The 23,906-nt window shown below is 35.0% G+C and overlaps 1 protein-coding gene across 2 annotated transcripts in view; it reads right to left on the bottom strand.

Moving 5' to 3' along the window:
- Positions 1-23,287, bottom strand: part of TBC1D8B (TBC1 domain family member 8B) — a 73,195-nt gene extending 49,908 nt beyond the window's left edge. For both annotated transcript variants that reach the window (XM_081278380.1, XM_081278381.1), the window contains exons 1-5: positions 23,026-23,287; positions 6,904-7,014; positions 4,347-4,465; positions 2,997-3,222; positions 2,049-2,289 (exon numbers count right to left, since the gene is read on the bottom strand). In XM_081278380.1, coding sequence (XP_081134506.1) covers positions 2,049-2,289; positions 2,997-3,222; positions 4,347-4,465; positions 6,904-7,014; positions 23,026-23,155 — 827 coding nt within the window. In that variant the 5' untranslated portion in view covers positions 23,156-23,287. The remainder of the gene's footprint in view (positions 1-2,048; positions 2,290-2,996; positions 3,223-4,346; positions 4,466-6,903; positions 7,015-23,025) is intronic.
- Between the last annotated feature and the right edge of the window lie 619 nt (positions 23,288-23,906).

The raw sequence follows: 23,906 nt of genomic DNA, 5'->3' as shown, positions 1-23,906 counted from the left end.
GACTGTATGGATGGGGCTGGGGTTGTGGCTCAGTGGTAGAGTGCTTGCCTAGCATGAATGAGGCACTGGGTTCAATCCTCAGCATCACTTAAAAATAAAATAAAGATATTGTAACCTCCTAAAACTAACTAACCATATATATATATAAAGGACTGGATGGATACACACTAAGAAATATTATTATGCTTCTGTATTGTTAAAATTATAGAAATAGTCACTGGTGGTGATATAGCTCAGTGGTAGAGGTCTTGCCTACCATGTGTGAGGCCCTGGGTTCAATCCTCAGAATCACAATAATAAAATGATTAATTATAGAAGTAATATATATTTGTAAAAATAATAAGCAGAGTCAGTAAAGACATTCCATTTTAGAAAAAGTGATTTGGAGACTATAGCTATCAATTATTGTTCTTTTCAACTTTCTAGAAATAAAGATTTAGATATATAAGGTTTTTAATAGGTTCTTTTTTAATGTTTTTTTTTTTTTTAGTTTTAGATGGACACAATAACTTTTTTTTTTAATTTATTTTTTCTGTGGTGCTAAGGATCAAACTCAGTGCCTCACACATGGTAGGCAAGTGCTCTACCACTGAGCTACAACCCCAGCTCTTCAATAGGTTCTTAAAAATACACAGACAAAATGGATTTTACTATAGCTTATTTAAATACAAATTGATAATGAATAATTTATTAATAGAAGACCTTCTATAGAAAATTTCAAGGGAAACAAAATGGCTAAAAAGATCATTTATAGCAGCCAATCAAGGAAAAAACTAAAAAGCAAATGTCCAACTAAAATATAACATGAATAGGACTCTTAATCCTATAGAGTACTATTTATAAATCATGTACACTGAGACCTAATTTTGGCAATAAGGTATTAAAAAATTCACCTCTAATCTAATTTCCAGAAAGGTAAGCAGTCTTACAAAGAAATCCTTATGCATCTAGATTTTAGTAATGGTTTAGAAATATTCAAAAGAAACAACTGTACTTGATTAGGGATATTCTGATGTATGCATATAACTTTGGCTCAGGTTACTCTTATTCTTTCCCATACAGACTACCTTCATCTTCCTTTCTAGAAACTGGTTGCACAAGCTATTTCTTGAATCTCTCCCTTCCTCCTACACTTTGGCAAGCTTCTTCCAGTCAACTGTTTGAGTATTGAGCAGGAATGAAAGGGCTCTATTCAGTATCAGCAAACTGAATCTACTGGCAAATAGCTATATGTCAGATACTTCTGATTTAGGCACTAATAATGATTATTATTTACCTATTGTTTTTTATTTTACAAAGTGCTTTAACAAATGTTTAATTCATTCCACATAAGTGCCCTCTAAGATAGAAAAGACAAGATGAGAAAACTGAGATCCTAAGTGTATGACTTATCTAAGAATTGCTCTATTTTTATACTAAAGCCCATGCATCACTAGCTACATTAACTTGCCTCTTCATTAAAAAAAAATCATGCTATTGGGCTAGCTGTGGTGGCACACATTTGCACTCTCAACTTGGAAAGTTGAAGCAGGAGGATCACAAGTTGTAGGTCAGGGTGGACAAGTTAGTGAGACTCTCAAAAGAAAAATTTTAAAAGGGCTGAAGATGTAGTGGTAGAAGGCTTGCCTAGCATGTCCTGTGTTCAATTCCAGTACTATGAAAATATTATGCTGTCTATAATATAAAAATGATTATTTAAAAAAAATAAACAATAAGTTTAACAACCAATTTCAGACCTGAAATCATCTAAACTCCTCACAGAGAAATTTGAAGTTAGACTAATCACATACACACAAATTTCTACATTTCTGAAACAGTCCAGAAAAATCCTGTCTAAATTTCAAAAATTAACTTCTATTCCTTATTTGGATTAAATTTCATAGAGAATGAAATAATTTGTGAAAATACATATGAATAAACTCATACAAAAACACATCCATGATCAACTCCAAATCAAAATTATAATATAACAGTCAACTTTTAATGTTAATCAATGCTATTATTCTTACAAACAATACTTAAAGAAACGAATATTAAGCCTTGAGTACCTTTTGGTAATTTGTAGAGGATCATCAAGGATTGGGTCATTATCAAATGTTTCCTTATCGAAAAGTCTCTTTATGGCATAGTTTGCCAATTGTTCCATAAGAAGATAGGTTTGGTTAATGTGCAAAAACATTGAAAAGTAGTGATTCTCCCCTTGAGAACATACATGAATACTCTCTGTCAGTATAACATTTGAAGTCTTTTCAAGTTTTGAGACTGCATCCCAGGAGATAATGAGTTTTACTGCAAATAAGAATTGTAAGTAGGCATGATTAAATTCTCAATATTAACTTATGCTCATAAATCAGGCCTTTTCAAATAATAACCACTTGAAAAATGCTATGAACAGCTAAAATATTTGAGTTCCAGATTAGTTAAAAACTTGAAACATCACCATGAATATGCAATAATTGGTGATTCTAGTAACAGATAATTTTAAAGAATTAAAATGCTTCTGATTTGATATTTCAATGCTTCTTTATATAATTACTTAATTATATAATCCCTGATGTAAAAGCTGTACATATACTACACACAGTACTGTTTGATTTTTATTTGGGGCTACAAAGTGAGGGGTGGGTCATTAAGTACAATGGCTACTAGATTCATATTGTATGTTTAAAACAAGGATTAAAACATGGAATGAAGCAAGCAGGTAATTTATAACAACGGAAAGAAAGTAGTTATAATGATGCCAGATTGCCATCATGATTTAATATTCATTCACTTCTCACAATATGTGAAGCTTTCTATAAACACTTCTAAAAGCTTCCTATATTAAGCAACCAGTCCTATAAGGATTCTTTCTCTAGATGAAGAGAACTTTTTGATGTACAGTTTAATTACCTTTAATGTCAATCTCATTACTTTTTATATAACCTAACACCACCACAGAGTTAATAGGTCAGCCAGCAAATTCAAAACCGTGATAATCAACAGAAACCACTTACTTTCTGATCCCAACAAAAAAGAATAGAAGCTCAGAAAATTGGTACTAAGATAGAGCCAACCCTGACAAGGAACCCGTCCTTTCCAATAACTACATGAATAATAGGTCACTAATTTCTCCTGCTCTGGTAAACCAAAAGATTTTTCAAACTTCAAAAGGGCTTCTCGAAATTTCTCAGGATCATCTTCTTTTGCAAAAGAATGTTTTCCCTCTTCAGCAATTAATCCCTAGAGGAGACAAAATATTTTCTTAAAAATTCATCATCATGTACAAAAAATAAACTTTATATGTTTGATTGAATACAATTGTTACATATCCATATAGTTACATACAATGTTATACACACACACACACTATATATATATATATATATATATATATATATATATATATATATATATATATATATATATAATTTCTTTTAGGATAGCGGTAAGCAGAATTTTTAAAATATATATGTTTATATTTTATTTATATATATATATATATATATATTTTTTTTTCCTTAGGACAGAGGTAAGCAGAATTTTTTTTTTTTTTTTGGTTTTGTACTAGGTTTTTTCTAATGCCTCAAGAAGCTACCACAAAAAAAGTATTAAATGTTTTCATTGGGCTGGGGATGTGGCTCAAGCCGTAGTGCGCTTGCCTGGCCCGATCCTCAGCACCACATACAAATAAAGATGTTGTGTCTGCCGAAAACTAAAAAATAAATATTAAAAAAATTCTCTCTTCCTATCTCTCTCGCTCTCTCTTAAAAAAAAACATATTACTGTGATTATATAGGAAAATTCCTTTTTAAAAAAAAAAGTTTTCATTTTCTTTTGAACAAAGGTTTTACTCAAACTGTAAACTCAAGAGATATTAAAATGAAAATATCATTAAAAATACTTACATGGGCATCGATGACAAACCACTGGCTTTACAATTAATATTCCCTCTCTCTTTTCTGGTGGTGCTGGGAATGGAATCCAGGGCCTCATACTAGGCTAGCAAGCACTCTACCACTGAGGTATACCTCCAGCTCAGCTTTAGTTTTCCTAAGCATTATTCTGGCAATCATACGTGTGGTTCTACCAATCCTGAAAAGTGCTAGTAAAAGAATGACCTTCCAGCTGAGCATGGTGGCACATGCCTAGAATCTAAGCAGCTCCAGAGGCTGAGGCAAGAGGATTACGAGTTCAAAGCTAGCCTCAGCAAGTTAGCAAGGCCTTAAAAAACTCAGTGAGACTCTGTCTCTAAATAAAAAATACAAAAAAAAAAAGAGAATGATCTTCCATATAACTTCTGATCCTCATAAAAGATGGTCAAAGGTTTTAGTATTCCATTTACAAAATGTATCTATACCACTTACTCGTATCTTTCCTTGTACAAAATTAGTAATATCTTCATTTGAATCAAACACAGATAAGGTCTTCATGATATTTTGTTCCAACCAATCCCAATGCTGGGTTATTTCTTCTCTGTTGGCTCCTGATTAATAACATAAGAGAATATGACTCAAGGGAAGTCACAACAAAATGGCTGTTGATATTTACAAGCTTACTTTAAAAGGAATGTATCTGTTCACTTTCAGAAATGATAGTCATAGGGCAGGGGATGTGGCTCAAGCGGTAGCGCGCTCGCCTGGCATGCGTGCGACCCGGGTTCGATCCTCAGCACCACATACCAACAAAGATGTTGTGTCCGCCGAGAACTAAAAAATAAATATTAAAAAAAATTCTCTCTCTCTCTCTCTCTCTCTCTCTCTCTCTCCTCTCTCACTCTCTCTTAAAAAAAAAAAAGAAATGATAGTCATAAATGAATAAAGGTATTACATTAATTCTATTTCCTCTTTATATGTGGGCATGAATATATTTATCATTATAAATAGAAATAATATAATATATAATGAAAGGGGAAAAATTAATTATAGCTCACACAAAAAAGATATAAAATTCTGTAAACAATATAACAGTAACTGATGCTTATTATCTTTTGAGGACATATAAAATACCAGAAAATATACATACATAATTTAATCCTTGATCTTCAAATAACAACTAGCATATGTTGCCCATCTGTATGGCTGAAAACAGCATGCATATGATGATCCTAGGAACACTGTGTAAATGTGGATTTCAACTGTGGCCACTCAACTTATGAAACCTCTGTTCAGTTACCCCATATGTTAAATAACTTAGTAAACTTACAGCAATTTCATGAATGAGGTTAGAAAACCTGTAGCAAGGTTAAATTCATGTGACTTACTGAATCAGTGTTAGGTGACTTATTGAAAATCAGATTAAATATTAGTTCTAAATTGCTTTAGCAATGTCTATCAGTCTCCCCTTACCCCCATTTACCTTTAAGGTCTTCCCAGAATCAAGGATAATACAAATATCATTAAAAAATAAGTATCTTGACCTCTTAGAATATTATTTTTTTGTTTTAAGGATTGAACCCGGGGTGCTTTACCACTGAGCCACATCCCCAGTCCTTTTTATTTTTTATTTTGAAACAGGGCCTTGCTTAGTTGCTTAGGGCCTCACTAAGTTGCTAAGTCTGGTCTCAAACTTGCGATCCTCCTATCTAAACCTCCTGCATCATTGGGATTAGAGGCATGCACCCACACCCAGCTAGAAAATTTTATAATATATGGAGACTGACACATTAAAATAGTTATTGAAACTGCCAAATTGTTTATTTTCTAAAATTCAGTTATAATTGCAATCATGTTACTAAAGTTGCCATACCAAGAAATGATCTATAAATAAGAGCCATGAGGAAATTTTAAAGCCTTTATTTTGATCTTTTATGTACATGAACGCTCACTCATAGGTAATTACTATATTTCTGCATCAGCTTAACTTGGGAGAATATGTTATATAATCATCCTTTATTTTTTTAAGTAGAAAGGACATTTATTTCTAAATAATTTCAACCAATCAGATTTAGAGTTGAGGTTATAGAATTTTTGTAATGTCCTCGTTATTTAGTTCAAGTGGCATTCAATTTAAAAGAACCAGGAGACAAAAATTAATTATACGTTGTATATTCATACATATGACATGTCTAGAAATTCATATGCTTTTGTTTTTTAAAAGTATATCTATATTAGAAGAGAAGAGTAAAAGAAAAAAAGAAAAAAGGCAGTACTTCAACATAAAAAGGCCATAAATCTAGAAATCTGAGATTCTAATTTGGACCAGCAATACAATAGCATCAAAAAACAAGAACAAACTGTCACTGTGGGTATTTAAAAACTTATTTTGACTTGTTTTATTAAAAAGAATTATCACAATTCCTTTCCTACCCACAATATATATGTGGAAACATCTGAACTACCCCAGCATGAAAGAATATGTAGCAGGAAAGAATATTCACATTTTAAGGATATGATGCCTTTTTTGAGAAAGTAGGTGTATGAATAAAAAAAAGGTTCAATTTTTCAGTCTTATACTTCTTTATGGGACAAGCTTTAAGTTTTGGGATCATATTTAACTTCACATTTTCCTCATTTGAGTTATTAGAAATGAAATATATGAAATAAATATTTCACGGGGAAGGTTCCTTCTTTCTAACAGTTGAATGAAGCAGAAATAAGTTGAAAAAATGAATCATCCAGCAGTAGTACTGACCAAAATCTGCTCAGAATCAGCACTGTTGGATCACATGCTTCTAGTTTCTTACATCACTGGATTTTTTTTTCCTTTTTGCAGTGCTGGGGATTAACATCACTAGATTTAAAAATTCCTAATATTCTCTTATCCTTAAATAAACAGAGATCTTAATACTCTCCCAAAGCAGATTTGCACACTTAACTAATTTCTAAATCTCAAAACAACTGAGGAGTAGAAATAAATTTGAACATTCAGTTTTTTTAGTATCCTTACTCAATTTGAGTAATACATTTTAAAAATCATACTCACCACATGCAATTGACAAGTAAACTTGAGAATCTGGTGTCTGGTGTAAGATGCGAAATGGAGCTACTTTAGCAGTAGAGTCCAAGACTGAATCAAGAGTCCCAACCAGAAGCCCTGTTGTAATAGAAAGATTGCTGAAACTAAATGTTCCAAGAGACAAATAAAATCAATACCACTTCATGTGACAAAAGTAATGAATTTGTTTTTCAACTTTTCTAGCCCAAAGAGCCTTTTAATAATGTTTTTAAAGAAAAAAATATATTTGGGATGAAAAGATTATCATGTGCTAATATGAGTAGTGTTTGAGAAAAATATCTTTCTATTATCGAGTAAGTTCAGTTCAATTGTCCAATTCTCACAATGTATCTGCAGCATTTATATACACCTCCTCCACAAGGTTGTTTGTATAATAGGTAAGAATATAAAATTGGGCACCACGGACTACCTGTATATGAATCCTGCCTCTGTCACTTACTTGTGTCCACTCGAGTACCTGCATTTATCCACATTTATAAAATAAGGAGAGTAAAAAAGAACCTACCACAAATGGTTGCTGTAAAGATTAAGTGAATTATTACATATAAAGCACTTAGGACAATGCTTAGTACACAGCAAAGCACTTAATATTAGTTAAATGTATTATTATTTAAGAAAATCTTAAATATTTAAGACAAAACCTTGATTAACAATACTTTAATGAAGGGATTTTCTTTTTAACATTTTGTAATTCCTCTATTTGGAATTCAAGGCTCTCACTCAATTAGTCCAACTTTAATTATCTAATTATATTTCCTGCTACTTCCTAGAACAAAGTTTGATATTTTCTTAAACTAATAGCTAATTTTCCCCCTAGGGTCTTTGCTAAACAAATATCTTTTTACTAAGTAATGCTAACAAAATTCTTCTATTCAAGTCCAGCTAATCCAAATTCTATATTTTCTTTAAGACACACTTCCCACATGAAATCTTCATTAGCAACCCCAAGCACTAATGCTTTCCTTTTCTCTGAACACTTATAACGCTTCAGTTCCACATTACACAACCTAGCATTAGGTAATTAGACTGGTTATTACAACTACTTTCTAAGTTGTATAATTATTTGTTTCTCCTTATCTAGATTATTAGGTCTGGGGACAATAACCATGTTTTCTACCTCTGGGTCTGTATCCTTAACTTTCAACATATGCTGGGCACAATAAGGACATAGTTTGTTCACTTAATTGTGAACAAAGTTAAGCAAAGTTAATGGGATGGCCTTGACATATTAAATCTACTTTCTTTCCCAGAAGCTTTGATTTTTGGATTTTGATTTTACTCCATGAGGTGTTTCCCTTTAATTTAGCATACAGATTTTTGAAAAAATATATAAATCAGGCTTTGGGCTCTTTTCCCACTTAAGCAGAGTTAAGATTTCAAGTAAACTTTAAATGAGAATATATGTAGGTTGATAGATGTGAGATAGAAAGTTATTATAAGCATAGAGGAAAGTAAATTACAGGATTAGAAGATAAACAAAGAGATAAAGGGAAATTTGGCTCAGCTAAAAAGATCAGAAAGAGTGGATGTAGGAATAGATTTTTAAAAAAAGTGAAAATGGATCACAAATATAGCATGCTATGAGTTAGAAATCTGACAGAGTATTTTGAGAATGGGGACAAAGTATCAAGAGAGAAAATACTTGAAAAGGCAACATATAGATGATATAGAAAAGAAGTTATGTGATAATAAAAAGTTAGGATATGGGCCGGAGATGTAGCTCAATGCTATGGCTCTGGCCCAGCATACAGAAGGCCTTGGGTTGAATCCTCAGCACTGAAAAAAGAAAAGAAAAAAAGAAAGTGAAATTATGAACTGAAAATTTTGTTTATAAAACAGAAATCAGAAGACCCAAACAAGTATTATAGAAAAGGAAGATTTGGGGAAGAGAGAACAGGAATGAGGAGGCAGGACAGAGGAAATGATGATACATCAATTAATAATGAGAGAATTATTGAAGGATTTGGGGAAAAAAGGAAAAATAACCTTATCACTTTCAGTGGTTAAGTAGTGACTGAGAGAAACTGGAGATTTGATCAAGGAAAAGACAAATGGGACTTAACATATATGGACAGTGTCCTAAGAGAAAGTGTTTGAAATGGAGTGTCAAGAAATGGAGAAAAGGGGGCTGGGGATGTGGCTCAAGCGGTAGCGCACTCGCCTAGCATGCGTGCGGCCCGGGTTCGATCCTCAGCACCACATACCAACAAAGATGTTGTGTCCGCCGAGAACTAAAAAATAAATATTAAAAAAAATTCTCTCTCTCTCTCTCTCTCACTCTCTCTCCTCTCTCACTCTCTCTTTAAAAAAAAAAAAGAAGTGGAGAAAAGGAGAATGTTCTCAACAAGAAGGCAAGAGAGTGAAAACATTAAAAAGTAAGATAAAAGAGTGACAATGAAAGAAAGCTAAAAGAGGTAAATGTCTCTAGGTTGAAAAATTGAACCAAGTGTGTATAAATAAATGTGTATATAAATATATAGACAAAATTGTCAATATAAAGGAATTATAATTTCAAATTAAAGCTGGACAGTTTTAGCTGTTGATAATTTTCTCTTCCAAGAATTTAAATTCTAAAAAAAGGTTTCAAAAAGAAAATTTCAAATTTATAAGGAAAACCATTTATTTATTTATTTTACACGATTTGTAACAAAACTAGCTCACACCTATTTCTGTATTCACACATACTGTAAAAAGTAGTATTAGAAGAATAGGAGAAAAAACAAAGGGGTAAATAAAAATTTGGCTCAGGTGAAAGACAACAGTGGCAGTGTGGAAGTGTGAGGAGGCATGGAATCATTCCTGAGTGATATAACAATTAGTACTCTGATAAGTTTTGAGACTGAGGATAAGGTGGTCAAAATCACTGGCAAGAAAGGCCATTTTTTTGCAGCAGAAATGTTTACAAGATTATATGGGCATTAGACTATGTAAAAAAGGAAAATGTTCAGTTTTTGTAAGTGCATGAAAGTAGGCAGTTAATATAAACTATGCAACAAATAATTTGGAAGCTAGCATAAGAATACATTTCCAGTCACTCAGGGAACACTTCCAGCTCATTAAGCTGTAATCATCATCAACTCTCTGCAAGTCATTCAGGAATTAATACGTGCCAATGTTGTTATAAAAGTACAAGAAGATAAGCAGACAACATTGGGTTGCTTTTCCATATACAGAGAGGTTTATCATCTAACAACCTGATTATTCAAGGTCACGAACCAGCCTGCACCTGGGAAATCCTATGGCTATACTGAATTGGGAAGAGTATAGATACTGTCTGTCCACTGCATAACAGAACAAGAGATTTTAAAAATATCAATTTAAATCAGCCTTTGACTATAACTAAGTAAGGTAGCAATCAATGCTCTAGATCCTGGTAAAGGTCTATGAAACTTTGGTAGCATCTTGCCATTACAAGTGACACCCACTGTTATGACTGGAATATGAGGGGTCCTCCAAAAGCTCCTGTGTTAACACAGGAATATTAAGAAGCAACGTGATTAGATTATGAGAGCTATAACCTAATCACACCATCCTAGTTTGAATGGTAACTGTAGGCAGTTGGGCTGGAGAAGATGTGTCATGGGGACATGTCCTGAAAGGGTGCATCTCCCTATGGCCCCTTCCACCCACCCCTCTCTGCTTCCTAACCCTGCCATAAGCTGAGTAGCTTTCCTCCACTGGACCCTTCACCCATAATGCTTTGCCTCATTTTGGGGCCAGAGCAATTGAGTCAAAGGACCAAGACCTCTGAAACTGTAGCCCCCAAATAAACCTTCCCTCCTTTAATTTGTCCTTGTCAGGTATTTTGGTCAGAGACACAAAATCTGACTAAAACCACCACCTTCTTGAGGAGACTCACCCCCATAATTGATGTGAAATACTTTTTATTAAATGTCACAGAAACATAACAAAAATACAGGTTCTATGTTTCTTAAAAAATTTGGCACTTTTTTTTTTTTTACAAACAACAATTATTGTTCAAGCACCATTTTTTAGGCTGGATAAAGAACTGTAGACTTTGGAGAAGAAAAATATGCCAACAGTTCATGTAATCCAACCTTCATCACATTCATTTCTTCTACAGCATCCCTGACAGAAAGTCTAGCTTTATCTTTGGGTAACTCCAGACTTTACATTTCCCAAGGCAGCCTATGACACTGGTGAGAATTTCTATTAATTAGAAAATCTTTTCAAAACTATGGAAATATTTATATATCAAAATATGATAACTTCTAGGGCTTATGATTTATGCATAGGGCCCAGTGCTGAGAAGGACCCTGTACATGGCTTAATGCTCTGCTGTTACTGTCTTGAAATTCTTAATTTTGTGTGTGTGTGTGTGGTACTGGGGATTGAGCCCAAGGGGAGTTCTACTACTGAGCTACAACTCCTGCATATTTTATTTTATAAGACAGGGTCTTACTAAGTTTCACCATACTGACCTCAAACTTGCAATTTTCCTGATTCAGCATCTTAAGTAGCTGGGATTACAGGTGTATGCCACCATGCCTGACAAAAGTCTTAATTTTTGAACAAGGAGATTTAATTTTCATTTTGCAGTGGGCCTCACACATTAGCTAGCCAGGCCTGATTAGGCAGTTTTCTCTAGGCATTGAGATCATGGATGATCAATACTTTTTGTATTTATACATATTTTTTGAAAATGTTACAATAGGTACTTTTTAACACTTAAGATAGAAAAACAAAGCCAGCCATGTTTACTTGTCAAAATAAATAAATAAAAAGGAAAAGGAAGGCTTTTGTTAAGATAAATAAAATTCTTTTTCGTTGCAACCTCAGGATAATACAAAATATACTCTATTGAATGTAATAGGTCTTCAAATATTATGAATATGGATATCCTATTTTCTCTTATTCTTTTCTTCTAGTGTACAATATACCAGGCTCTTTCAACTGATTATGAGATTGTCCAAGTCTCTTATTATTTCTTACACTATTCTCTTAATGTACTTGTTTGTCAAAGGTTCTTTTAAAATGTGTCATTCAAACCTGAATATCAGATAAGGTCTGAACAAAAACAGGTGTTTTATACTGTGGGCTCCATAGTTCTTCTAATACAGTCTAAGATTATTATACTAGATTTATTGGCCACTACCTCATATTATCATACTAAAACTGTGATCAGAGATACTTTGACCCTTTTGATAAACATAAGCACCAACCTAGGTATTCTGACCTGTTCTGACAACTTTTTATGAAAAACTAAAATGTAGTTTACATGTACCCATTTAAATTTCATCTTACCAATTTCAGCTGAACATTCCAATTTGTCCAGCTCTTTTTTATTTTTTTAAAATATTTACTTTTTAGTTGTAGTTGAACACAATACAATATTTATTTATTTTTATGTGGTGCTGAGGATCGAACCCAGTGCCTTGCACATGCTAGACGAGCACTCTACCGCTGAGCCACAACCCCAGCCCTATCCAGCTTTCTGAATCTTGATTTTTTTATCTTCCAAGATAGTGATTATCAATCTAAACTAGAAAACGGAATCATTTGGAGGAGTTTTTAAAACTTAAGTTTTAAAAATACTGAAGCCCCCAAATTCTGATTTAATTGATATGAGGTAGGACCTGTATATACTATTTTTTCCTTAATTTTGTATTACAAAATTTTCAAACATAAAAATTTAATTACATGGTAGACTTCTATGTACCTATCACCTGCTTTAATAATTATCAACACTTTCATTTATACCTTCTGGATTATTTTAAATAAAACCTCAGACATAATATCATTTCATCCATAAATACTCTAATTTGGTTTAAAAGGCCCTCAGATGAATCTACCTTGCAGCCAGTGTTACTATTATATGGCAGAATACAATTCTATGGCATTAATTGTCCACTTTACTCTGGGACATTTGTAAATTTGTAAACATTTCTTTTGTGCTGGAGACCAATGATAATGATGAACAAGAAGGACCAAGAGCTTAGTATTGAAGCAGACACCATTTAAAAACCATAGCTTGAAAAAAATCAGTAAAAAATCAAATAAAAACAAAAGTAGAAGAAAAAAACAGTCACGGCTTGAAGATGCTGTATTCACTGTCAATGTGCTACTTTAGTACACATCTAAAGTGTAATTTAGTTTGACAAGTGGCTCTTTCTAGATTGAGGGCACAGTGTAAAACAATACTGCTGTAGATGCAAAGGAGTCATGTAAATGAACTTCCTAAGTACAAACAAGATTTATTTCATTCTAAGTAAAATGTTCAATTACAAATTTTGGCCATAGTAATAACTGCTAGAACCTTACAGCAGATAAAATTTATCTCGTCATAAGTTTTCATGCTTACAAAGTCAAACCAGTACTCCTTTACTGAATTTTTTATAATCTCAACTTCATTAAATATTAATGAACACACTAATTAGTCATCTGCCAATATACTTAGTAAGAAATATAATCAAATAAGAGAAAGTAGTGCACTCAACAGAGGTTATGAGTTTTCCTGATTCTATTACTTTTGATACCAGATCTAAGTCTTTAAAACAGGACTGTGAATGTTTATTTTAAAATAATCCAATAGCCACAGTTGACATTTTGGAAGCTGCCAACTTTATACTAAGAGCTTTGGAAAACAGTTAATAAAAATAATTTTTTTTCATCCTGTTTTCCATCTCCTGGCATTATTTTAAAGGCATTTACTTGAAAACTGGAGTAACACACACACACACACACACACACACACACACACACACACACACACACTCTCTCTCTCTCTCTCTCTCTCTCTCTCTCTCTCTCTTCCACATTTCCTTAACTGAAATAATATTTGTTCATTAAAGGATTTAGAATTTTTTTTAGGGAAGCAACTAGTGACCTTTAGTTACTAAGAGGCAACTGAAGAAAACTGAAAACTACAATGTTTTGTAGGAAAAATAAAGAAGAAATGAATGGTCCATCAATCCTAGCTACATAACTTCTTAATATTAAAATGTAAGTAAATTGTTACTGTCTTTACTTACAGCAAGGCCTTACACTTCAAGATTTATGCACCAATGTACAAAAATAGTAACCCTCAGAAAATTAAAGAAAACACAACGCCTGAATTTCTAAGTGCAAAGCAAAATGTATAGCAGCAAATGAATAAACTTACATACAGTGTACTACTTTGCAACATGATTTAGAAGAACTAAATCAGACCATAATTTTGATTAGTTTAAAATAAGAGGACAACTAAGATAATAATAAAAACCAGAAGAAGTGATTATTGAGTGTGGGATGTAGCTCAATAATTAGTGTTAGAGACCTTGCCTCACATGTGTGAGGCCCTGGGTTCAAGCCTCAGCACCACACACACAAAAAAAGTGTGATTATCTCTTGCGTTTAAACTTCACTTCTTTGCACTAGAGTAAGGGAGAAAAAACAATAATGTAGATGTGGGTTGAAAGACCTGAGAAAACCAAGAAAAAAAGGTTTATACATTATGTCCCTTTAATTCTCTAGCTCAGGTCTTTCTCTGGTATAAATATGGATGTGACTCTTCAACAGCCCTTTTCTAGTTGTCATGTACATTATATCTTGAGTCTGTATTTTCAACCTCAAATAAACCAATCTGGAATACTTGCTGTGCTCCCAACAACTGTTGTCTTTTGCTTTTGTACTATCATGTTATTCCTCCCACTTAGAATGTCCTCCCCCATTCTCTCTACAAATCACTTCCCAGATATTGTTAGTACTAATAGATGGATGATTTAATTAAAAAAATCCAAACTAGTTTTTGGCGAGAGGTTCCACAGATGCCATGCTGGAATTCTTCCATCTGTATACCTTTATTTCAGTGCTGGGGAATGAACTCAGGGCCTCCCACATGCTAAGCAAGCATTCTACTACTGAGCTAAATCCCCAGGCCCACCTTTTGTTATTAATCACATTTTTTATAAGTTGTTGGTAGATCTTTATTTTATTCATTTGTTTATATACGGTACTGAAAATTCAACCCAGTGCCACACATATGCTAGGCAAGCACTCTACCACTGAGCCACAACCCCAGCCCCATTAGTCACAGTTTTTAGAAAATTTTTTGTATCTTTTAACAGAATCTTAGCATTCATTATACTTGAGTTGGCTTTGGAAAACTGCTTTGGAGGTTTCTAACATTTCCTTATTCATGCATAATCCCCACCACCAAGAGAAAACAAACCACAGGCTCACATTATTATTGACTACTCTAATAATAATATATTTATGTACTTGCTTATCAACTGTCTGTCCTATAATAAACTCTGAAAAAATAGATGTTTTACTCATACCCAGAAAAAAATGGCCAGCTACCACTCTATTGCTCTGCATCCCTTCACAGCAAAATTCCTAGAATTACCTGTATTTACTCTGTTCCCAAATATGTGTTTGGTTCATATACTATAGTGTCTCTGGTATCCACTCATAGGTTACCTTAGGAGGCCTTCCCAGATCAATTTATATAAAACACCACTCCATCCCATCTCTATCAGGATAACTTATTCTCTTCTTCATTTTGCTTAACTCCACCAGTCATATCATATGTCATATCACAAACATATGCCTCCCCCAACAAGAATGATACACCCATTGGAGAAGGGATTTTGTTTTCTTCATTGCTTTCTCTTCAGTACCTAAAACGGTCCTTGACTTTTAGAAGGAATTTAGTAAGTACCTGTTAAATGAACATATTGCATTACTTCTTTTACTTATATAGCAGAGGCAAAAGGAAGAAAATTAGGCAAACTTTCTAAGATAAAGGCAATATAAAATCTGTGATAGCTTATAGCAATGTGCCTTTTATTCTTATTTTCAGCTTACTTTATAACCATAGTTCTTCCACAACTATCCACAAAGTAGTATGAGGCTTTCATCACTTGGACGGGTATTTCTTCTTCAAGTACTGTTTTGAAAAATACTAATAGGGTAACCAAAGTTATGTGTATTCTTTATTACCATTCAGCAAAACAAGTAATGCTTACATTTGTAGAAGTACTGTTTGAGTACTTCTAGGTTTGAACAATATGATCAAAAGGAAATGCTGTCTTGATATTCTAATTCTTGTACATTATCTTGATTTGTAAAATATATATGCACATGCATAAATAGTACAGTACCAAAATTCTTCAATGATTAACTATCACAATTTTGAGTTTGCAGTGATATCCTTACATCTTGGACCTACTTAATGTAACTCCAAATTAATTTCTATATACAACATGAGAAAAATAATTACTAGAGACAATACCATGTGTAACACACACACACACACACACACACACACACACACACACACACACACCCCTTCCAGCCATAAAATGGCACTAAAAATCTTATAATTTTATTAATATATAAATGAATGTCAAATAGTTGCTTATAGGTGTCAAAACTCACTGGGCCAATATAACAATGGTCTGGAGGTAGAGAAGACAATGTTGTCCTCATTTTGCAGGTGAAGAAACTAAACTTTCATAAAACAATCACAGCTGTGTTAGCGTTTCATCACTATGACCAAAATGCCCGATGTAAACAATGTAAAAGAAGACAGTTTTATTTTAGCTCAGTTTCAAAGGGGGTTTATAAGTAGGCAGTCAATAACCCTTCCATTACCACCAAGGAAGTATGACTGTATTGATCATCCTTCATTTCTCAAAACCTCCTGAAAGCCTGTCCTTTTTCATTCAAATAGATCTTAAAGATATTTTTTCTTATTACTGGAATCAAGGCCATCCCAGAGAGGGAGAGGAGCACAGTATGATTTGCCCTCTTTTGATGTTACCTTTGGAATTTTCTTTTTAACAATTCAACTGGAAGCTAATATCCATAAATGCACAAATGTACTACCAAATTCAATGACTTCACTTACCCCATAAGCCTGCTTCTTTTATTTTCTTTGATTCATTAATATTTTTAAAATATTAAAGATTCTTTAATATTTTTATGCTCTCTTTTCAGCCGTGTCTATGGTTTAGATATGAAGTCTCAAAGACTCATGTGTTGTAGGCTTGGTCCCCAGTACAGCAATGTTCAGAGGTGGGGCTTTTAGGAAATGAAAGGTTTCAGTCCATGATTGGCTGGCTCCAAGGAAGAAACATCATAGTAGAAGGATGTGATAGAGAAAAGCTGTTCTGCCCATGGCAGCCAGGAAGCACTAGGGTGTAAATCACAAGAAATTACTCTTCCAGGACACAGCCCAAATGACCTAATTCCTCCATCTATGTCTCTTGTCCTACAGTTTCCATCACAACAGTCCATTCAAATTATTAATCCATCAAGTGGATTAATCTACTGATGAGGTTAGAACCCTCATGAACCTTTCATTTCCTAAAAGCCCCACCTCTGAATATTTCTGCACTGGGGACCAAGCCTACAACACATGAGTCTTTGAGACTTCATATCTAAACTATAGACACAGCTGAAAAGAGATCATAAAAATATTAAAGAATCTTTAATATTTTAAAAATATTAATGAATCAAGGAAGATAAAAGAAGCAGGGCTTATGGGGTAAGTGAAGTCATTGGATTTGGTAGTACATTTGTGCATTTATGGATATTATCTTACAGTTGAACTGTTAAAAAAGAAAATTCCAAAGGCAACATCAAAGGAGGGCAAATCATACTGTGCTCCTCTCCCTCTCTGGGATGGCCTTGATCCCAGTAATAAGGAAAAAACTTATTTTTAAAGATCTATTTGAATGAAAAAGGCCTGCAGGAGGTTTTGAGGAATGAAGGATAATCAATACAGTCATACTTCCTTGGTGGTAGTGGAAGGGTTATTGACTGCCTACTTATAAAGCCCCATGCCTTTTTAGGTACCCATTGATACAGTCTCTCAAACTTTCCTCTCCCTTGTTTTTCTTTGGGGAGTACCAGAGATTGAACTTAGGAGCACTTGATCACAGAGCCACATCCCCAGCCCTATTTTGTATTTTATTTAGAGATAGGATCTCACTGAGTTTCTTAGTGCCTCATTTTTGCTGAGGCTGGCTTTGATCTCATGATCCTCCTACCTCAGCCTCCTGAGCTGAGGGAGAATAGTAGAGTAGATTACAGGTGTGTGCCACTGCACCCAGCTCCCCTTTTTGCCATGGGGTCCATTCCATCCTTATGCATAGACTGAAACTACTACTCCAGTTCAGCTTAAGGCCATGAATCCTCAAACCTCAAGAGTTAAAGTCATAACTATGTAGACTATGTGCAAAAGGTTTGTGGAGGAGTAAGAGATTTATAATGTAATCAGAAAACTAATCAAGTAGATTTCATTCTGATTTAAAGACTAAAAAGTAGTGATACCAACCATTCTTCATTTCTCAAAGTTTCCTATAAGGCTGCCCATTCTGATTGAAAGAGATAATTCAAGGTATTTTTATTTTTTAAATTTATTTTTAGTGCACTGTAGTTATACATAATAGAGGGGTTCATTTTAACATTCATAAATGCATAGAACATAGTTTTCTCCATTTTAATTCCCCTTACTATCCCCTGATCCCTGTACTCTGCTTTATTGATCTTCCTTCAATTTATTTATTTTTAATTGGTACCTTACAGTTATATATAAATTTGGAATGCACTGGGATATAGTCACACATGCACATAGCATAATTTGGAAACTTTGTTCCCCAGTTCTTCCCCTTTTCCTCCCTTCCTCCCTCCCCCTTGATCCCCTGCTTCTACTCTATTATTCTCCCTTCTGCTTTCAGGAAATTCCCTTTTTTTATACCCTTAAAGACAATTTTAAAATTTGATGTTCTTGGGAGGTAGAGGAACATACAAAGTGATTTGCCTTCCCTAGGGGTTGCCCTGTGGGATTTTCTTTCAAACAAGTCAAAATGATAATTTATTAATTTATTTGTGTGTGTGTGTGTGTGTGTGTGTGTGTGTGTTGGGCAGTAGATCTTTCCTTACCTAATATAAAATGCCATGCCCACCATTTGGGCAACAGATATTTTATAAGAGGGTTCCTTTGTGAACATGGAATACAGGGATATTTTGCTAATACATACTTAATGCCAACATTTTCAGAGCTAGACTCCAGTTGGGGGGTGGGGAAAACAGAAGAAAATATTTATATTTTCAAGGGATGATCAGGAGGAGATTTATAAAAGACTACTTATTGTTTACTATGTATATGTTTATAACAAATCGTTTACACAGTGATTTGTGAAGCCTAAATACCATAAAAGGGAAAGCTTATTTCAAACACTTGAAAATAGAAAGCTAATTTCAAATGTCATCATGTTCTAGTTTCTACAGATGATTTCATTTCAAAGTATAGTACACTAAGATGAAAGAGGAATAAGGAAACAATATCTTAAAATCTTCCATTTTAATAAGTATTATTTTGTAGTTTTGTTCTATACCCCCAAAACAAGGTTTACTTCTGGGCATGGTGGTGCATGCCTGTAATCCTGGTTTGGGAGGCTGAGACAGGAGGATTGGGAGTTCAAAGCCAGCCTTAGCAATTTAGTGAGGCACTAAACAACTCAGTGAAACCCTGTCTCTAAATAAAATTCAAAAAAGGGCTGGGGATGTTTCTCAGTGGTTAAGTGGCCCCAGGTTCAACCCATGGTACCAAAAAAAAAAAAAAAAAAGCTTACTGAGTGGAATTTATTGATCCAACACCCAAGAACCTGCTAACTATTCAGGTATGAACAATTTCAAGAGAAAAAGTTTCTCACCTTGGGCAGTTTTACCCAAGTTAAGGCTTCCTCACTGGCAGATATTCCTTAAGTCCCATACACTAGAGTACTTAATACAATGTAGCCCATGTTATGGTTCCCATCTGCCAAGAGGAGCAAACTGTTGATTTATGCTTAATAAAAATATGCATACCTTATTTGAATTATACAAAACCAGGTGCTAAATTAAAATGGCATAGAAGAGTCATTACCCTTATCAATGAAGGAAAACCACTTTATCTGCATAACAACCTTATATATAATAAATGTTTCCACAAAAATTCCATTGCACTGTGAGCCAGGATAATTAAGATAGATAAAATTAGGCAAATGATCAGCAATCTACCAGACACCCACTACAAGTGTTTACAAATTTAGAAGAGGGACCTCAAAATTCTTTTTAAAAAATATTTTTAGTTGTAGATGGACACGATTTCTTCCTTCCTTCCTTCCTACCTATGTAGTGCTGAGGATCGAACTCTGTGCCTCACACGTATGAGGCAAGCACTCTACCACTGAGCTACAGCCCCAGCCCAGGACCTCAAAATTCTAACTTCCAAACTAGTCTCCTACTATAACCATCTTAGGGTTCTCTGTTGCTCCTATTTCATTATCAGGGGAAAAAACTGAGTCAACTAACTTCACTAAGTCCATTACCTAAAGTCATTACATGGCTGGTGGCAATTGCCAATTACTATATGGCAAAGAAATGAAATCTTAAAATACAATCATTAACACTTCTGGATGGTAATTATCTTTTCTTCATTAAACAAAATGTATCAGCTAACTTTATAAATGGATAGCACATATCACTAGGTTTTAGCAAACAACATGGTCAAATGCAAGCTTATGCTGGCACACAAACTTGTAGGAGGCTAATTCTAATATGGACTTACATAGTAAAGTGCAATTTTAAGTAAGAATACTATAATTGAGTATCCAAGAAAATAAGCATACTCTTTTGCTCTGATCCAAAAAGAACCAAATTTAGAAATAGCTCTTTGCTCCTTTCTGGTCCATTTTGTTTAATTTACATGGTCTTATAATGGCAGCTCTCATGCAATAATTAAGGCATCCTGTCAATACCATGGGTAAAATAATCATGCAGAGATACAAACTGACCACCAAGTCAATAGGCTTATCACTAGTCACAACATGTACCATGTGACAGAAATCTTGGCTTATTTATTCAGACAAATTTCCTCTTATACTAGAGAGAAGGGAATGACTAAAGAGGTGGGTGGGATGGAGAGAAGAAACTGATACAAATGGTCTATGGTTTAAGAAGACATGAAAAATGAAAACTCAAACACAGAAAATAAGTAGCAATTTTATAAAGGAAACTTAACAAGAAAAATACCACCTAACACTATATTATTGTGACTTGATTCTTCAGCATTTGGTTGACTATTATTTTTCAGAAACACAGTTATATGAAGTGAAATACACTTATTTGGCAAATATAGGCCAGAAGATCAGTAAAAATTCTGGTCAAGTAAAATTATGGGAAATCAAAATATAGTAGATAGGGCTGTGGTTATTGCTCACTGGCAGAGCACTTGCCTAGCACCTAAAAGGCACTGGGTTTGATCCTCAGCACCACATAGAAACAAATAAATAAAGGTATTGTGTCCATCTACAATTTAAAAAAAATTTAAAAATATAGTAGACAACTACCTCTGAGGCTGTTAACACAGGGATATAAGATCTGTTTCAAATATATCCTGACCTATTATCAATGGACCCAAATGGTTAATTTACATGACTGAGTAATTGGTTTTCAAATTAAAACTTATTCTCAAATTTTAATCTAGAAAATACCTGTTATCTACTAAATGGCAAATCTTCTGCAAAATAACACCCATAATCTCTAAAAACCAGAAAATGAGAAACTACCAAGTTTATAGTGGCAATTTTTGTTACCATATTTTCAAAAGAGCTTTTTTAAAAGCTGGATAAAATAAATAGGTGTTGCAAGATTTTCTATCTATATCTATATATAACCTGTAGAAACTCAGAATTCTCTTTGGAGGTGGCTTTAAAAAATGGAAAATAACAGCACACATTTATCACCATTTTAACAACATACATTGATTTGGTACCTTTTATCTTTCATTTTATCCTCTCAACTGAAGTAGGCACTGTTTTACAAAAGAAGAAAATCAATGTCACCTCCCCCATTAATTTTCACTCAATTTTCAATCATTTCATTCTAATTATAATTTGCCTGATCTTCCTCCTCTCCTACTCCATCCTCTCCCTTTATCCAGATAATGAGCACTTTAAAGGTGGGGAACAGAATCTTAACAGTCGTTGTATCTGAACATTCACTGTAGCATAGAGTGATCCTGTGAGGCTGAGTAAATGAAAGAATTTAACAAATATCATCCAACAAGTAAGAGACGAGGATGGGACTAAAATGCAGGTTTTCAGATTCCTCTCTCTTTCCTGTACATCATGCTGCCTAAATTAAGCCGGGTCTACCAACTGCAAGGTCACAATACCGACCAGAAAAGATCATGAAAAAGAGTTCTCTTCTCCCCAACGTCCAAAAGTTTGAATGCCCCTGCCCAAGACTAGTGACCTCAAAATAACATTCTCTGGAGACTTCAGATACTTGACCAAGGAGGAGTTCTTAATTTTTAAATCTAAGAATTGAGGGGACGGCAGTGTGGGTTAAGCAGAAAGCGTTGAATTTCCATTTTTCTAATGGGTTTGGTTTAGAATCATGGCTTTGAGAGAAGAGCCAGCTTCAAACACTCAAGAGAAATGTATTACGACGTTGTAACAGTCTGGGAGAAGCTCCCAAGGACTGAAAACTTGGAGACAAGTAAAGGACGCTAAATTTGGGAGAGGTCAGCAATTCTGAGCCCGATGCCTCGACCTCTTCCATATCCCTCTCCCCAATTCAATCCCCGATTTGATGCCTACCTCTCAGGATGCGATGGGGGCGCTTCTTTCTCCTCGCCATTCCCATGCCCCCATACTATCCCCTCCCACACATACACACATACTTAAAACTCCCCAGGTGGTGATTATCGGTATATATTTTTGGGAAAAAGTTAAGTCCACAACTGAGAACTGGCCCCTAATACCAGGCTAAATGTGACTGTTCTAGCTTAAACACTAGCCATCAGCCCCCCCCCCCCCCCCAGGAAGCGACAGGGCAGGTGTCTGATTCTCTCTCCGCCTCTGAAAGACGCGTTCCCCCCCTCCCCTGTCCCACCCAAAAAGCAACTGCTCCTCCAGGGCTCTGTGGTGGTGGCGGTAGGGTGGTGGTAGTGGCGGAGGGAGCTGAACCCCTGTCCCTCCGCCCAGGGTTTAGGATCGGGCATCTGGAAAGCGACGAGTAACTGTTTTCCTTACCACCTTTTAACTAATAGTGAACAGAGTCCTGAGGCAAATAGGGCCAGCCACAGCTTACCTGTGAGACCCCCTCCACCTTCTTCCCCGTAGCCTCGACGCCTTTGCAGCACGAAGTAGTCGTTGGACCTTTCCATCAGCCACAGCTTCAGCGCATTTTTCAGGAGCACTTCCTCAGGCTTTAGCCACATCGCGGTGAACTTTGTGCCCCACCGGGAGCAGCGACCTATATGCCCTCTTCACCTCAGCCCCAACCCGCTTTTCCCCCTTTTACTTCTCCGCCCACCAAATCTTCCTCAGGCGGCAGCGGCTCAGGTTCAGGTTTCTACACTTCCCCCAACCCTCCCTTCTCTCCCACGTAGGCAGCAAGATTGCCAATTCCCTCCCACAGCGCTACCGCCCGACTGGGAAATAGTCCCGCTTCCTCACCTATTGGGAGTTGTAGTTTCCTGCCCGTTTGTCTGTATTCAAGAAACCTCAGCATGGAACTACACTTCCCAAAATGCACTGGTTGAGAACGGGTGGGGGATGCTTTCAAAGTGGGTCCCGCCACTAATTTAAGAGTGTTTTGGTTGTGTAAAGTTTAAAGCGTTTTTGGTTCTAATAAGTTAACCTTAGGTATAAAGATGTTGGGCACCTCATCCTTTTACAGCGAGGGTTTTAATTTGTAGAAAACAAACTTTCCGGAATTTTGTAGTAACGGCTCATTCTGGGAAGCAGCAGTAGCAGCAACTGACAAGTAGGGCTCCTTGCTTGGTATTGTGTACTTAGGCGATCTCAGGATCTCGGGACATCACATCTTCTTTCCACATCAATAAATGAAAGCATTAACAAGTGAGGTGACTTATCCAAGGTCACACAGTGCTATGATTCCTCATCGAAGTTCAAAATTTTGTTCCGCTTGAGCTAGCTCTAACTGCTCATATTAAAAGAATATAAAAT

Source organism: Spermophilus citellus (assembly GCF_964194105.1).
Source record: "Spermophilus citellus genome assembly, chromosome: X".
Classification (NCBI taxonomy): domain Eukaryota; kingdom Metazoa; phylum Chordata; class Mammalia; order Rodentia; family Sciuridae; genus Spermophilus; species Spermophilus citellus.
The sequence above is the reverse complement of the archived record's forward strand: the minus strand, read 5'-3'. Positions and strand labels throughout refer to the sequence as shown.